Source organism: Vanacampus margaritifer, chromosome 13 (assembly GCF_051991255.1).
Source record: "Vanacampus margaritifer isolate UIUO_Vmar chromosome 13, RoL_Vmar_1.0, whole genome shotgun sequence".
Taxonomy (NCBI): Eukaryota; Metazoa; Chordata; class Actinopteri; order Syngnathiformes; family Syngnathidae; genus Vanacampus; species Vanacampus margaritifer.
The window spans coordinates 14,985,124-14,997,650 of NC_135444.1; the positions used below are offsets into that span (position 1 = coordinate 14,985,124).

The following is a 12,527-nucleotide window of genomic DNA, read 5'->3' on the forward strand; positions in this document are numbered from 1 at the left end:
AACCAAGCATCGCTGCAGCACTCAATAGCTGCACTCTTTATAGCAAAAAAAAAGGATAAAATATTGTAAGTGGGGAGAGGTGTGTGTAACAACAGACAACGGGGCCAATGACTTTGGAAGGTGTATGTTCTTTGTTTTTATTTATATTTGGTTGTTCACAATATGCCTTCAAGAGCTACCAAAGATGTCAGTATCCCATATTTAGGCTTCATTCATGCTTACATACAAGTATATTACATCATTTCATATTTGTACAAATGAGATGCACTCAAACCAGTGGTGCGCCGGAAAAGTATGTGATCAACATCTGTCAATCAATGTGTTTCATTGCCGATCACAAAAACTGACCAACCGAGAGCCGACAGCCAACTAGAGACCGGCCTGTGTGCAGTGTAACGGTTCCTTGCCGCTATTCTATGCTTCTGCTGCATCTGGTATGATTATATTAAGGCTAACAACGCTCGGGCTAGCCGAAGTGAGTAACATGAGGCTAACCCCAATTCATGCCCGGAGTCCAGTCAAGCGTGCACTGGTCATATTTGTTTTTTTGCGCCATCGCAACATCCTGTTTCAAGCCAGGTTGTTTCTGTAATAAAAGGTCCAAATCTTAAAAACATACTTTTGGGTCATTTTAGCTGTTGAAATTGTGGCCTGGTCTGGCAAGCGTCTGACATTAAATAGTCGTCCAACATAGGCACGCAATGGCCTCCAGGCCCTGTAAATATCGAACCCTGTTATCATGCAATACGCAAGAAATTTGCTAACCTGTTTTCTGGGTGTGGTCAATGATGTTCGGCACATACCGCATTCAGGTCTTCAAAAGATTGATCTCGGATTTTAGCCGTTAGAACTTGTATTATCGAGCTTTGAATAATCTTGCTGTACGGCTGGAAGATGACTATTAAAAATAACTAGGAATGAAACTACTTAGATAAGCATAATTAGGGATGTCCTGATCATATTTTGCACCTTAACCAGTAAACCAGTCATTTAATTGCGAGTATACACCCGATCCGATCTCTCGGCAATACATAAATAATAATAATTTTAAAAAAGCATCATCATCATCATCATCATCATCAATTATGGTGGGGGGGTCCATTTAAAAACAGCAGTGCAGCATTGTTTAAAACCAAGTACAAAAATTAAATGTTTATCATATCAGTGCAGCAAAAAATTATGCTGCAAGCAAAAAAAGCTGCATCTTGAATAAACAACAATCAATTTTATGTAATCCCAGCACTTGTTTGGATGTGGTTTTCTGCCTCGTCTTTATTCCTGCCACCACACAAACCTGAAATGTTACGTTTTCCAAGATGAAACTTAGCTGTTCCATTTGCCAATATATTTGTACCTGAGAATTATTTTGTTACTACTATAAGAGCTTTAAAATATTAGGAAAAGAAAAACAAATCTGATCTTTGTCACATGATACCAATCAGATAAAAAATTATGCGATCTGCCCCAATGTTTATGGTTAGATTCATGGCCCTAAACTTGACATAATACTATATTATACTTTATGCATTAATTGTTAAACAACACAATCGGCTTCCAAAGAGTTCAAGAAAAATTCACAACTTAAAACATGAATTCAATTCAAGTTGTTATATTTTAAATATTGATCGAAAGCAAACTGCCAAAACTACGAATCCAATTACAAAAGATGACAAAAGTATTAAAAAAAAAAGAAACATGAGAATCAAGTGCGTATGTTTAACATGGCGCTTTGAAACTTACCTGAGCCGCTGAACTGGCTGCTGGCGAGGGTCATTGTTCTGTTCTTGCCGTTTGCTACAGGAGGCGCAAACATCTGCGGGGACAACAAAAGGGGAACGATAGCATTACTAACAAAAGCAAAGGAGGGCACACTTCACACATCCCATTTCCACTAATAAACGACATCATGTGCGCTTGTCACTCACTTGGCAAAATGTTTCACACGTCAAGGTATTCAGGGTAAGATGAAGGTTAAAAAAAGAAAGAAAGAAAAAAAACCTGTCGCTAGCTTGGAGCAAAAACCTTTGAATACTTTGAGTAATTTAAAATCACTGTTACAGAGGCCTCGGTTTGGCTGGACTGCATGGTTGAATTACCTACTGTATGTGGCATCCCCCCCCCCCCCAAAAAAAAAGCAAGACGTGCAAATCAGAGCGCAAGCTGGCGTAACAACATAACAGGTCTACGCAAACCATTTTGATCCCATTAGGTCTTGTAACAGCAATCTCAAACACGCCGAACACGCGCTTTCTTCCGTGTCCAAAACCTTGGGAGGATGTCAGGCGCGAGGAACAAACGAGGAGGAAACTTGTTTGTACAACCCTCGACACTTTCTCACACAATTATCAGTGTCGTATTTACTAGATGGAACATCTGCTGTTACAAATTGGCAGGCGATCAATCTGGACATTTTGATGGTGAATCCCACCGTTTAATGAGACACTCCCTTCGGGGAGTGTTGCTTTCTTTTCTTAGAAGTGGACTGCAGAACTCTACCGTGCGAAATACAAGTATTGTAGCTGCACACAAAAGGCATTCCCCAAAGCAACACAAATGACATAACTCCAAAGTGAAAACGGCAATCAACTGCAGCATAAGAATGGAAATCATTAGTGGCCACAATTACAGCAATAGCTTTGGCCTGAATGTAAATAAATGATACTTAGTGCTTGTCATTGAGCCTTGCCAACTATTGTTGTCTTATTTGTTTAAATCTTCACAGACACAAATTCAAACAAAACTCCAAACAATAAAAAGGTAATCCACTTTGTAAATTACAACTCAGAACTCGATGCTCCCCAGAGAGACGCATGCGGCAAAAATAAAAGTATTTCCATGAGAACAATTTAATTAGGCATGTTAACAATCCCCCCGTAGACAAAGAGCAAAATTTCCTTCAATTATGCAGATGTGCGTTTCTTATCATAACGCGCTTTTAAAAGACCGATTTATGATATCGTCAAGCATCAACCCGTCATTCTATCGCCGACATCTCCCACCTGGTGCCACCCATCCCGACTGCACTCCCGCTTCTCTTACCGCGCTGAAATCCAGGAGGTCGCTGAGTTCCTTGTCAGTTCCCACTGCAGCCATTCTTTGCTGCTGCTCGGTCATAACCTTCCGTCTCTAACAAACCCTACGAGAGAGATTTGCAGATACAGGACTTTAATAAATGATAATAAGGGCACTAGCAGGCACAAGGACAAGGGTGACAAAGCTGAGCATAGTGTATAGATGGCTCAAAATAATCATAATTAAAATAAAATAAAAAGTCAATGCATGATGAATACATTGAATTACTCATCCTACATAATGGATCACATGCGACTTCCTAGATACCCATGACATCAGTACACTTTACCACCATTTTTCTTTTACGAAAAACAACAGCTTTACTGTCAACACATAGTGTTGGTAATTCAAAATACAAAAAGTTTGAGGTACAATTACACTGGATACAATTTGGAGTAGCAGATACGCAAGTGTGTTTGTCCCTTTTTACATAGAAATATGAATTAATTGTGTTCATTTTGAAACTTTAATTTGCTCTAGTGTCACATAAAGGTACAAACCATTGCAGTAGAAAGCCCTTAAGCACCCCAAGTTTTTAGAGGGGGGGAAAAATTTTAAACTGAACTTGAAAATAAAGTGTGGTTGCGATGACAGGAGACTACAAGGACTAATCTTTGCGCGAGTGCAACATTCATTAACTTTGGCTTTTGTGCTTTTTTGGTCAATCACATCACAGAGGGATAGCCTACATGGCAAAGAGAAAACTATAAAGTGAACGAGGTACACGCATATCTGTCCAGGCTGCTCAGTACAACATGGACTAAGCAACAATGAATAGATGATAGCAAGCCAACTGCCCGTTGTTGACGTAACCTGATGCCACGTCACACTGGCCATTACAATTCCAAACACCGCCAAACGGCACTGTCCAGGCTGCTCGGTGTTATACGGCTAACTCAACAAGGTAACAATAGTCCTAAAACAACACATGACAACACTCCTTCCCCCTCCACAGCTGAGTTCAATACACCCCCCCCAATTGTATGACGAATGAATGAATTGTAAGTGTTCCTTAAAACACTGCCTGTTCTGTCAAAAAAAAAAAAAAATATATATATATATAGTAATTGCCTTTTAACCCAATTCGATTTTATAACTCGCTTTCTCTATTGAAAAATTTGTTTTGAAATGTAAACAAATCAAATTTACGACTTTTAAAAGATTCCACTGTACTTTCAAAGTCTTTCATTCAGTAGTTCAGTTTACTTTGTAGCTATCATATTTGTAGAATAAAATAGTTTACTGATAATTTCATCAATTGAATATATATAGTATATATATATATATATATATATATATATATATACAGTATATGCATTATTAAACAAATTTGTGAGTGTGTATGGCTGTAAAGGTGGGGTCTAGCCTGGTGAGTGACATGTGTGCCTGCAAATTCAAGTAAGATTGGATGTAGGGCTGGGCGATATGGCCAAAAAATAAAATCTCAATTTTTGCAGTCATTTAGGGCGATTACTATTTTAATCGATTTTAATATAATAAACCCAACAAACATTTATTTAAAGGTTTCATTTATTCAAAAATAATTCCTGTGAAAAAATGTTCAGACAACAATAATGTATACTAATTCTAAATTAGTTTTAAAATAAATTTAACATTCATAGTTTGTTTTTAAATGCAACAATTAAGTAGTTGGTAGCTATTGTAAAAATGTCAGCCCATCCAGCATTCTGCCACATGTGCAAAATTATAACTCACATTTGAATGTAACAGAACATGAGAACAACAGCTTTTAATAATCCAGAAGACAAAATTCGATTCCACAATTTAGCAAATTTTCAACTATTCGATTTTGAAAATGACGATGTATCGAATTAATTCAATTTATTGCCCAGCCCTAGTTGGATGTTTTTTTTTTAAATTATTATTATTATTTTTACCTTTCACTAGTTTGTGTTAATTTTTGATAAAGTGATTTTAAAAAGCGCGTTAGTGGCCGAGTCCTCCTTTGACGTTCTAACCAGCGCTAGTAGGCTAGAATAAACTTGCGAACCATGCTTACGTTAACTGATGTCATCAATCGTAGACATGCTGTATGTTAGTTAATTTGGCTTTGCATATTTTCTTTCTTTTTTAATTAAATAATTTGAGTTATTCGATTCTTTATTGCAGCACTAAAGTAACATGCAAATGGGGAAACTCGTGAAGTAGTAGTACTGCCATAAAAATGACATATGCAGCCTTGTGTCAAACTTTTTTTTTTTTTTTTTACTACAACTGTGGCAAAGAGCACAGCCATACGTCCATCACAACCACATGAAAGGCAAAACGTACATTTACAATTACAGCCATAATTAGGACCATTGTTAGCACAAGGAAATAGGGGTGAAAGGCAGAGCTAATGACTATATGCAAACACGTCATTACTTAATTAGCATACGTCAACGCAGGAGAGAAGCTTGTCAAACGACTCATTGAGTGGCAACGTCAGATTTTTCTTCTGTTTTGCATTCTGACGCGAGCCCGAGGCCAGGCTCCGGTGCCGGCCCGTGATTGAGTTTTGCGGGTCGTATGGGGGCACTTGGACACCAACAGGTGGTGTGCTTTTACTGCCTCGTTTGTAATAAGACAATAACGTGAGCTAAAAGGTATTAAAAACAACAACCCCCCCAAAAAAGATGGGAGCATAAATAAACGATGGCGAAGCACGTTGAAATCCAGATAGGGGGTGTACGTGTTTGGTCTTCAAGTCAATACCCAATTAGAATTGAAGCACAAGCAAATGCGGTATGTTGTATATCATAGCCCACCATCGAACATGGAAACAAACAAGTGTGGCAAACTCAGGCAGGCGGAACTAATTTAACCTTGAGACATGGAAAGGAAGTGACCACACACACACGAGCTGATCCGAGTGTGTCTGTAAGCCAGGAGCATGCCTCTCGGTGCTTGTCCCAACTTTTCAGTCTTCTCAAATGTTACCCAAGCACTGCGTGACATTGACTCCGGCATATGGAAGAGAGGGGGGCTATAACAAAATGGCATCTTGGCCTACTCGTGGATCAATAACTGAAGCAAGCAGATTTGGGATGGGGGGGGGGGTCTGTGTCAGCCCCCCCCACACACACGGGGCAAAGAAGCCACAAAGAAGCAGTCAATACAAACCATGACGATTGGTGGGTGACCTATGGCACGTGGGCCAAAAATGGCCCAGAGTCAGATCAAGACTCCAAGAAACAGCTCTAGAAAGCCTCAATGCGGATAATACGTTAAAGTTGGTTAAATCATTCAGTGTGGCATAAACTTGACTCCTTGCTCCACAAAACGAATTTACTATCAGTTAGTAACACTCCAAAAGCAAAATATACAACTGTTGATAGACTGTGGCGGAAATGCTAAATTAAGTCCACTTTGGGTAAGATTTCTATTAAAATTCATTGGCAACAAGCACCCAGAACTCAGGATAGAGCTTGCATCCAAAACTAATCAATTCAACACATTATTTTAACACCCCCAAATAACTAAGATGGTGGCCGCCTTTGGAGAATGACCAAACTTTACACATTCACTCCTTCCTTCCTTCACTCATATTGGGGTTCAAGTCGCATTATGGAGAAGGAGGGGGGCTGTTGGGAGACGGTGGGGGTGGGAGCGAGGAATTTCCTGCCAAATGTGCAATAAAATTAAAAGTCTCGCTGGTGGCCACTCACTCCCAAACAGGAATGTTTAAAAGGCGACCAAAAGAGCTCATGGAAAGTTTTGTCTTTAAAACACGGGGGGGATACATGGAGTAGGCCCCGAAACGTAAAGTTGAGCTAAATAGCTTCACCAAGCTTATACATTGTGTTTTCTGAAATGCTAACTAGCATAGACAAACGGCGGAACAAGAAAAAAACGAGGATATTTATAAGTCTTTTTGGATCATATTAGCGGTCGAAGTAGGGGAGTAGCATGAAGCTAGCTCGTCAAAGCAGACAAAAAAATTAACAAGCCCTCGCTTAAAAATCATCTTCCCGAAAAACTTTTCGGAAAAACACAAGGCGCCCTGCGCGGGTGTCAATAGGGGGGGAAAGCCGTCGAATTGGTGCAACTTTTCGGGGTGAAAGGTGATGGGAAAGAAGATTTTTTTTATATTTCTGTATTTTACCTCTTCTCCGGGGGTGTCGGCTATCCAAGAGCGAAGAAAAAGCGGCCAGCGGCGAGGGGGAAAAACATAAAAGTTGAGGAGAATTTCGAGCTCAGCGCACCAGACGCATTGGAGCGCCGTGGAACGTCTTTTCCCCCCCTCTTTGTCCCGGAAAGCTCACGCTTCAAGTGTCCGACTCCACGTGCTTGCTCCAGTGTCTCGAGTCAGTATGCAAACAAATCTATTCTACTCGCTTAATCTCGCGTCTTGCTCCTTTTTTCCCGTTACAACTGAGGAGATGATTTCATTCTTCTCGTAGACATCTTCACCTCCTCCGTCCACATTGTCAGACGCAACAACGTATCCCTCCGCGCGCGGAGTGAGGCCCTCAACGCCAGCGGTGTCCGATTTCAAACGCCTTTTGGAGACGGGCGCAATTCGTCCGTGATTAGTCGCGGTTGCGGGCGTTTTCGCCGCCTAAACGCGACGACTGTTGATAACCGAATCTCGATATCCTGTCTGCTGCCGCTGCGGTCATCAAAACACGAGCGTACTACGCGCACTAGTTTGCGCAGCGGAGGGCTATAGCAAGAAAGTTACCTGCGATTACACAGCAGCAGCTTCGACTAGATGGCACGATAACTGCTAGGGCGCTCCGCCAATGGGAAGACGCGTACGTTTGATTGACACCACGCTCGGCCACTCGACGGTTGAAAACACGGCGTTGCGCCCCGCCTTTTCCTTGACGCTCACTTTCCCTGCGTGTGCGTGTACTCAGGGAGGCTGGCCGAAGGGGGCTCCAGCATGCTCGCTGACATCATTTTAATTTTTTGTTTGGTGTGCTCACTTGCCTCGTTTCTCTTTTAACATTCCATACAGAAATTGCCTTGCAGTAACGTTATGCTTTGTTATTGTTAAATGTTTGTGTGTAATGCTTAATTTGTGATTTGAATCATTTTCCATATTAATATTTTAATTAACTACTATCAAGTGTGTGTGTGTGTGTGATACTGTGATTATATTAAATAAGTCTACAATTACTAACGTATAACATAGTTAAGATACTAGATATTATTAATATTATAAGTATTTTTTAATCAATCAATTTCCCACCGCGTATCTTACATAAATAAACAAATAATACAAAAAATGTTGGTCCGCTTACTTGCCCTTAAAAAAAAAAAATCTATACATAAATTGCCTTACACTTGCAGTAACATCGTGTTTTGTTACTGTTAGATGTTTTTGTGTAATCTATTTAGTGAGCCAACATTTTCAATATTAATATTTTAACTACTATTGGGCATGGGTGATTAAATGAAATTACTCCACAATTAGACTACTAACGGAAAATATAGTATATTATTAATAATAATAATAATAATAAAATTCGGAATAAAGTGGACCCCATGCAGGAGGATAAACCTCCAACAAGCATTTTCCACAAAAAAACAAGGGTTGCTCCGTCGCCCCATTTTTCCCCTTAAATATTAAAAAAGAAGGGGGGGGGGGGGTAATAAATCCGCAAATAGGTGAATACGTGGGTGCCGAACCGCGAGTATGCGGCGTCCACTGTAATACACTGGGGATTATTACATTATATTAAATGAGGCTTTTAAATGGCAGTGCCTGTTTCCTTGTCCGAAAACCATCAAACCAACGCGTCCCTGCTTACTGGCTGCTTCCTAGCTGAGCCGCCAAGAGGATCCCAGGGAACCAAGCTAAGATTTGGAACATTTAACGATCTAACAACAATCAACGCAGAAGCAATGCTTCACCCCCGCTGAAGGGCTTTTTGAAATCCTGACACCGACCTAAAAAGATTTACCTGCACGTGAAGACACACACATGGTATTCCCTGTGCACGAAAAAACACAATAACCCACTTTTATTGAAAGTTATTGGTTAGACAGCTGTTGCTTGCAGCCTGAGGGCAAAAAAAAAAAAAAAGCTTGAGGAGGGAAGTTAGGACACCGCCTCTTTTGTTTTCCCGTCGACAAACACAACAGCACAAGTCAGTCTACAGATTTTTCAGACCACATCTGAGGCGCTGTGTGAGAATGTAACATATATGACCCAACAAAGATGCAAAATACAAAATGTGCTTCAAATCACCTCCTTTCAGTATGTAAGAGAGTTAGTATCCTATCCTATCCTACTATATAAACACATATTTTTTAAGACCAAAATCTTCATAAATAAAGACTTTTCAACTTAAAAGTATGGTGAGTGGGAGGGGGGGGGGGGGTGATTATACCCAAGTAATCAATGGAATAATCATAGGATAGTTGATGTGGGCGGGGCATATGGTTTTAAAGAGTGGCGCTCAACTTCCTGCAAAAAGCAACACTTTCTATAACTGCTACAATGATCCAATCCTGTTCTTTTCTACTGATTATTTAAACTTGTATTAACTCCTACTTAAACTCTTTTTTTTAATGTTGTGAGAATACAAGGATGGATATGACCCATCAACATGCAAATCGTGCTAACCGCCTCATGTTGTCTGTTGGCACAGTGAAGATGGGTGTCAAGAGTGTGTGTGTGTGTTTGCTGTCAATAGGACATATAGGTAAATAATCCATTGGCTGTCCCCTGGGTGAAGGCACAGCACATTAATTAGCCCCGTGGACAGACTTAGGAATGTAATGGGGTTACTGCTCAGAACAAGCGCACATATGGGTCATAAATACCTTCACAAACATGCCGCGCACACACAAAGAAGAAGACAGGCGCTCGCCTGCGTCAGGAAATAAGCCAGGCTATCGCGAAAAAAGGGCATCTTCACTTTATCTAACAGCGCTTTTTGGAAGATATTCATCAACAAGATTAGGCATCGCAACGTGGCATCTGCTCAGGGGAAGATGGATTTATTTGTATTTTTCCTTATGGGAATCGCTGCCATTCTCACTTTTTCCTGCGGACGTTGCCTGGTTCTTTTGAGTAAGAATAGCGCCCGTTGTCAGTATTAGCAATGAGGCTTGTAAGCCCTCCAAGTAGTTTGTAGTAACAGCTGGGTTTGACATGGAGAGCATGAACAAGGGCAGGCAGGATGAGAAACAGGGAGGGAGGGGGTGGCTGGAGGGGGGGGGGGGGGGGCAAAGAAGATGAATAACACACATACACACAAAACAAAGATGCTGCTCATCTTCAATAGACACATGGGGTGAAGACTATAAAAGCAAAGTGACATGTGAACACAAGAGAATGAAGGTTGCTACTTCTTTAACGCAGATATGATCAGATGTGGATGAACAAGCGCTCGTGCCTTATTTTTTTATGGCAATTTCTTCAAAGGATCAAACATTGATGTTGTGCCCACAAGAGACAGACTAAAAAAAGGAATTCAAAAGTCTTATCTAAATGAAGTTATATATATATAACACAACATAAACATTGGTGAGTTTTCAAGCAGGCATGTTGAGGGCCACCCAAAAAAAGAAAAAGAAAAATCATAATAAACAATGATTCCAAGATGGCCGTCGCACTACCTAAAGAATGCAATTTATGTACATATGATTTCAATTGGAAGTGTCACCCTTAACTCACATCACAACTAAAGTGGGCCCGAGCAAGCGCCCAGTGACCTCCTCTATAAGCAGATTATAAAAACTAAACTGTTGTTTCATCTTCCGCGGGCTAACCTGCCACATGACAACGTCAAAAAGCTTTGCAGGGTTGTTAGACGAAACAAAGCGAAGGAAAAAAGACGAGCACGCCATTTAATCCCCGAGCACAATGGCGGCGCAGTGGCCGATTAAAAGCTCAATAGGGAGCACCTCTTTTGTCATTCTTCGCCGTGCTTTTATATATGTGTAATTAACAACAGATGCACAAGGCAAATTAGCATATGTTTGGCAGGCCAGTCATATATTTGTGCATATTGATGAAATATTTATGGATGTAAACATATTTTCAATTAGGGCCACCTGAGGTAGCAGCAGTGTGTAAAGGTGGCGTACAAATGGTTTTATCCGCTATGCTACAGTCCACGTTTGTTTTTTTCAAATTACATTCGCTTTTTTTCCCTTTTTTTTTTTTTTTTTTTTACAAATTACATTCACGCTATGTAAGAAATTCTAGGACATAAATAATTGTTTTTTGAGTAGTTTTGTGCACTTTTTTTGTACAAAATCCTTCTAGTTAATAAAATGAAATCCTCCAAAAATAATTAAAGCAACCCCCGAAATTTCTCAATTAACCAACATTTTTTCTAGCCTGGAAAAGGTCTTCTTTCTATAATAGAATTATTATTTCTGCTCTCTTAAATACAAAGATCCCCCCCAAAAATTTTGTACAAAATTCTATTGAATTAAGTTTTTTTTTCAAGTAAAAATTTTAATGTAAAGTGTATACAAAATTACATATTTTTGTGTACAAAAGTATATATTTTAATTCAAAATCCTATTAAATAAAGCTTTTGAACGTTTATGGTACCCTTACAATATCAGTTTCCCACTGAAGCATCGTTTCCACCGCCGGTATCTACTCTACTCTACTCTACTCCCCTCAGCATTTAGCCCCATTTCCACCAACAAATCCACTCGGCTCTACTCTATTCGATTTTTCTGGTATCTCCTCCCTTGTAGTTCTAAAAAATGTAGCCCAGTTCCAACGTATTTTAATGACGTAATTATTTTGGAGGCCAATGATTGGTTCGAGACATGTTGTCATCAATGTGCAGCTGCGCAAACCACCATTCCGGGAAAACACATAAATTATAATATATAATTTCACTGAAAATCAAATATACAATAGATTTTCACCACTAACTATTTATAACAAATTTAATCTCTAGTCAATCTGGTTGTGTTATTGTTTTAGCTAATGCTAAAGCTATCTTTAGTTGACAGTTCAACAGCTGTAAATAAGCCAATGCACTCACTATTATCCAATCTTTTTTGCTCGGTCGCAGCAGCTATTGGAAGCCGGCTGTGCCGTTTACCTCGCACTAGTTCTATTGTAAAATTGGAAATACACCGCCTGAAAAAGTCAGTTTAAATTGGATCTGAGTGGCAACCACAGCATTAGGCTAGTAGGACTACATTTCCCATGATTCTTAGACATAGAAGCAGGAAGTAGTTTTAGTTGACGTTTGATTGACATGCACATGGCCCAAACAAGTGGGTTGTTGATAGGACTAAAAAAACAAAAACAAAAAACAGGACGCCAGGCCTGGGACGAGACCTTCATAATAGTGGGACAAAAAAACGAGGCTAGCAAATCTGCCGGTGTCAGTACCAGATGTGATCGGGCTGCCAGATTGCATCGGGGTCACACAAACACGTTACGGCTACAGGATTGACCTGAAATTATCCAGTTGACGTCAAACATTGGAAAGAAAATATTAAAAATGTAATTTAAACAACAA

The 12,527-nt window shown here is 39.9% G+C and overlaps 1 protein-coding gene across 9 annotated transcripts in view; it reads right to left on the reverse strand.

Annotated features, from left to right (window-relative positions):
• Nucleotides 1-12,527, reverse strand: part of tcf3b (transcription factor 3b) — a 42,289-nt gene that overhangs the window by 18,802 nt on the left and 10,960 nt on the right. For 2 of the 9 annotated variants that reach the window (XM_077585152.1, XM_077585151.1), the window contains exons 1-3: nt 7,178-7,751; nt 3,040-3,136; nt 1,741-1,813 (exon numbers count right to left, since the gene is read on the reverse strand). In XM_077585152.1, coding sequence (XP_077441278.1) covers nt 1,741-1,813; nt 3,040-3,114 — 148 coding nt within the window. In that variant the 5' untranslated portion in view covers nt 3,115-3,136; nt 7,178-7,751. Of the gene's footprint in view, nt 1-1,740; nt 1,814-3,039; nt 3,137-7,177; nt 7,752-12,527 lie in introns of those variants that run through there. The other 7 variants (XM_077585154.1, XM_077585149.1, XM_077585157.1 and 4 more) reach the window with 5 other exon arrangements.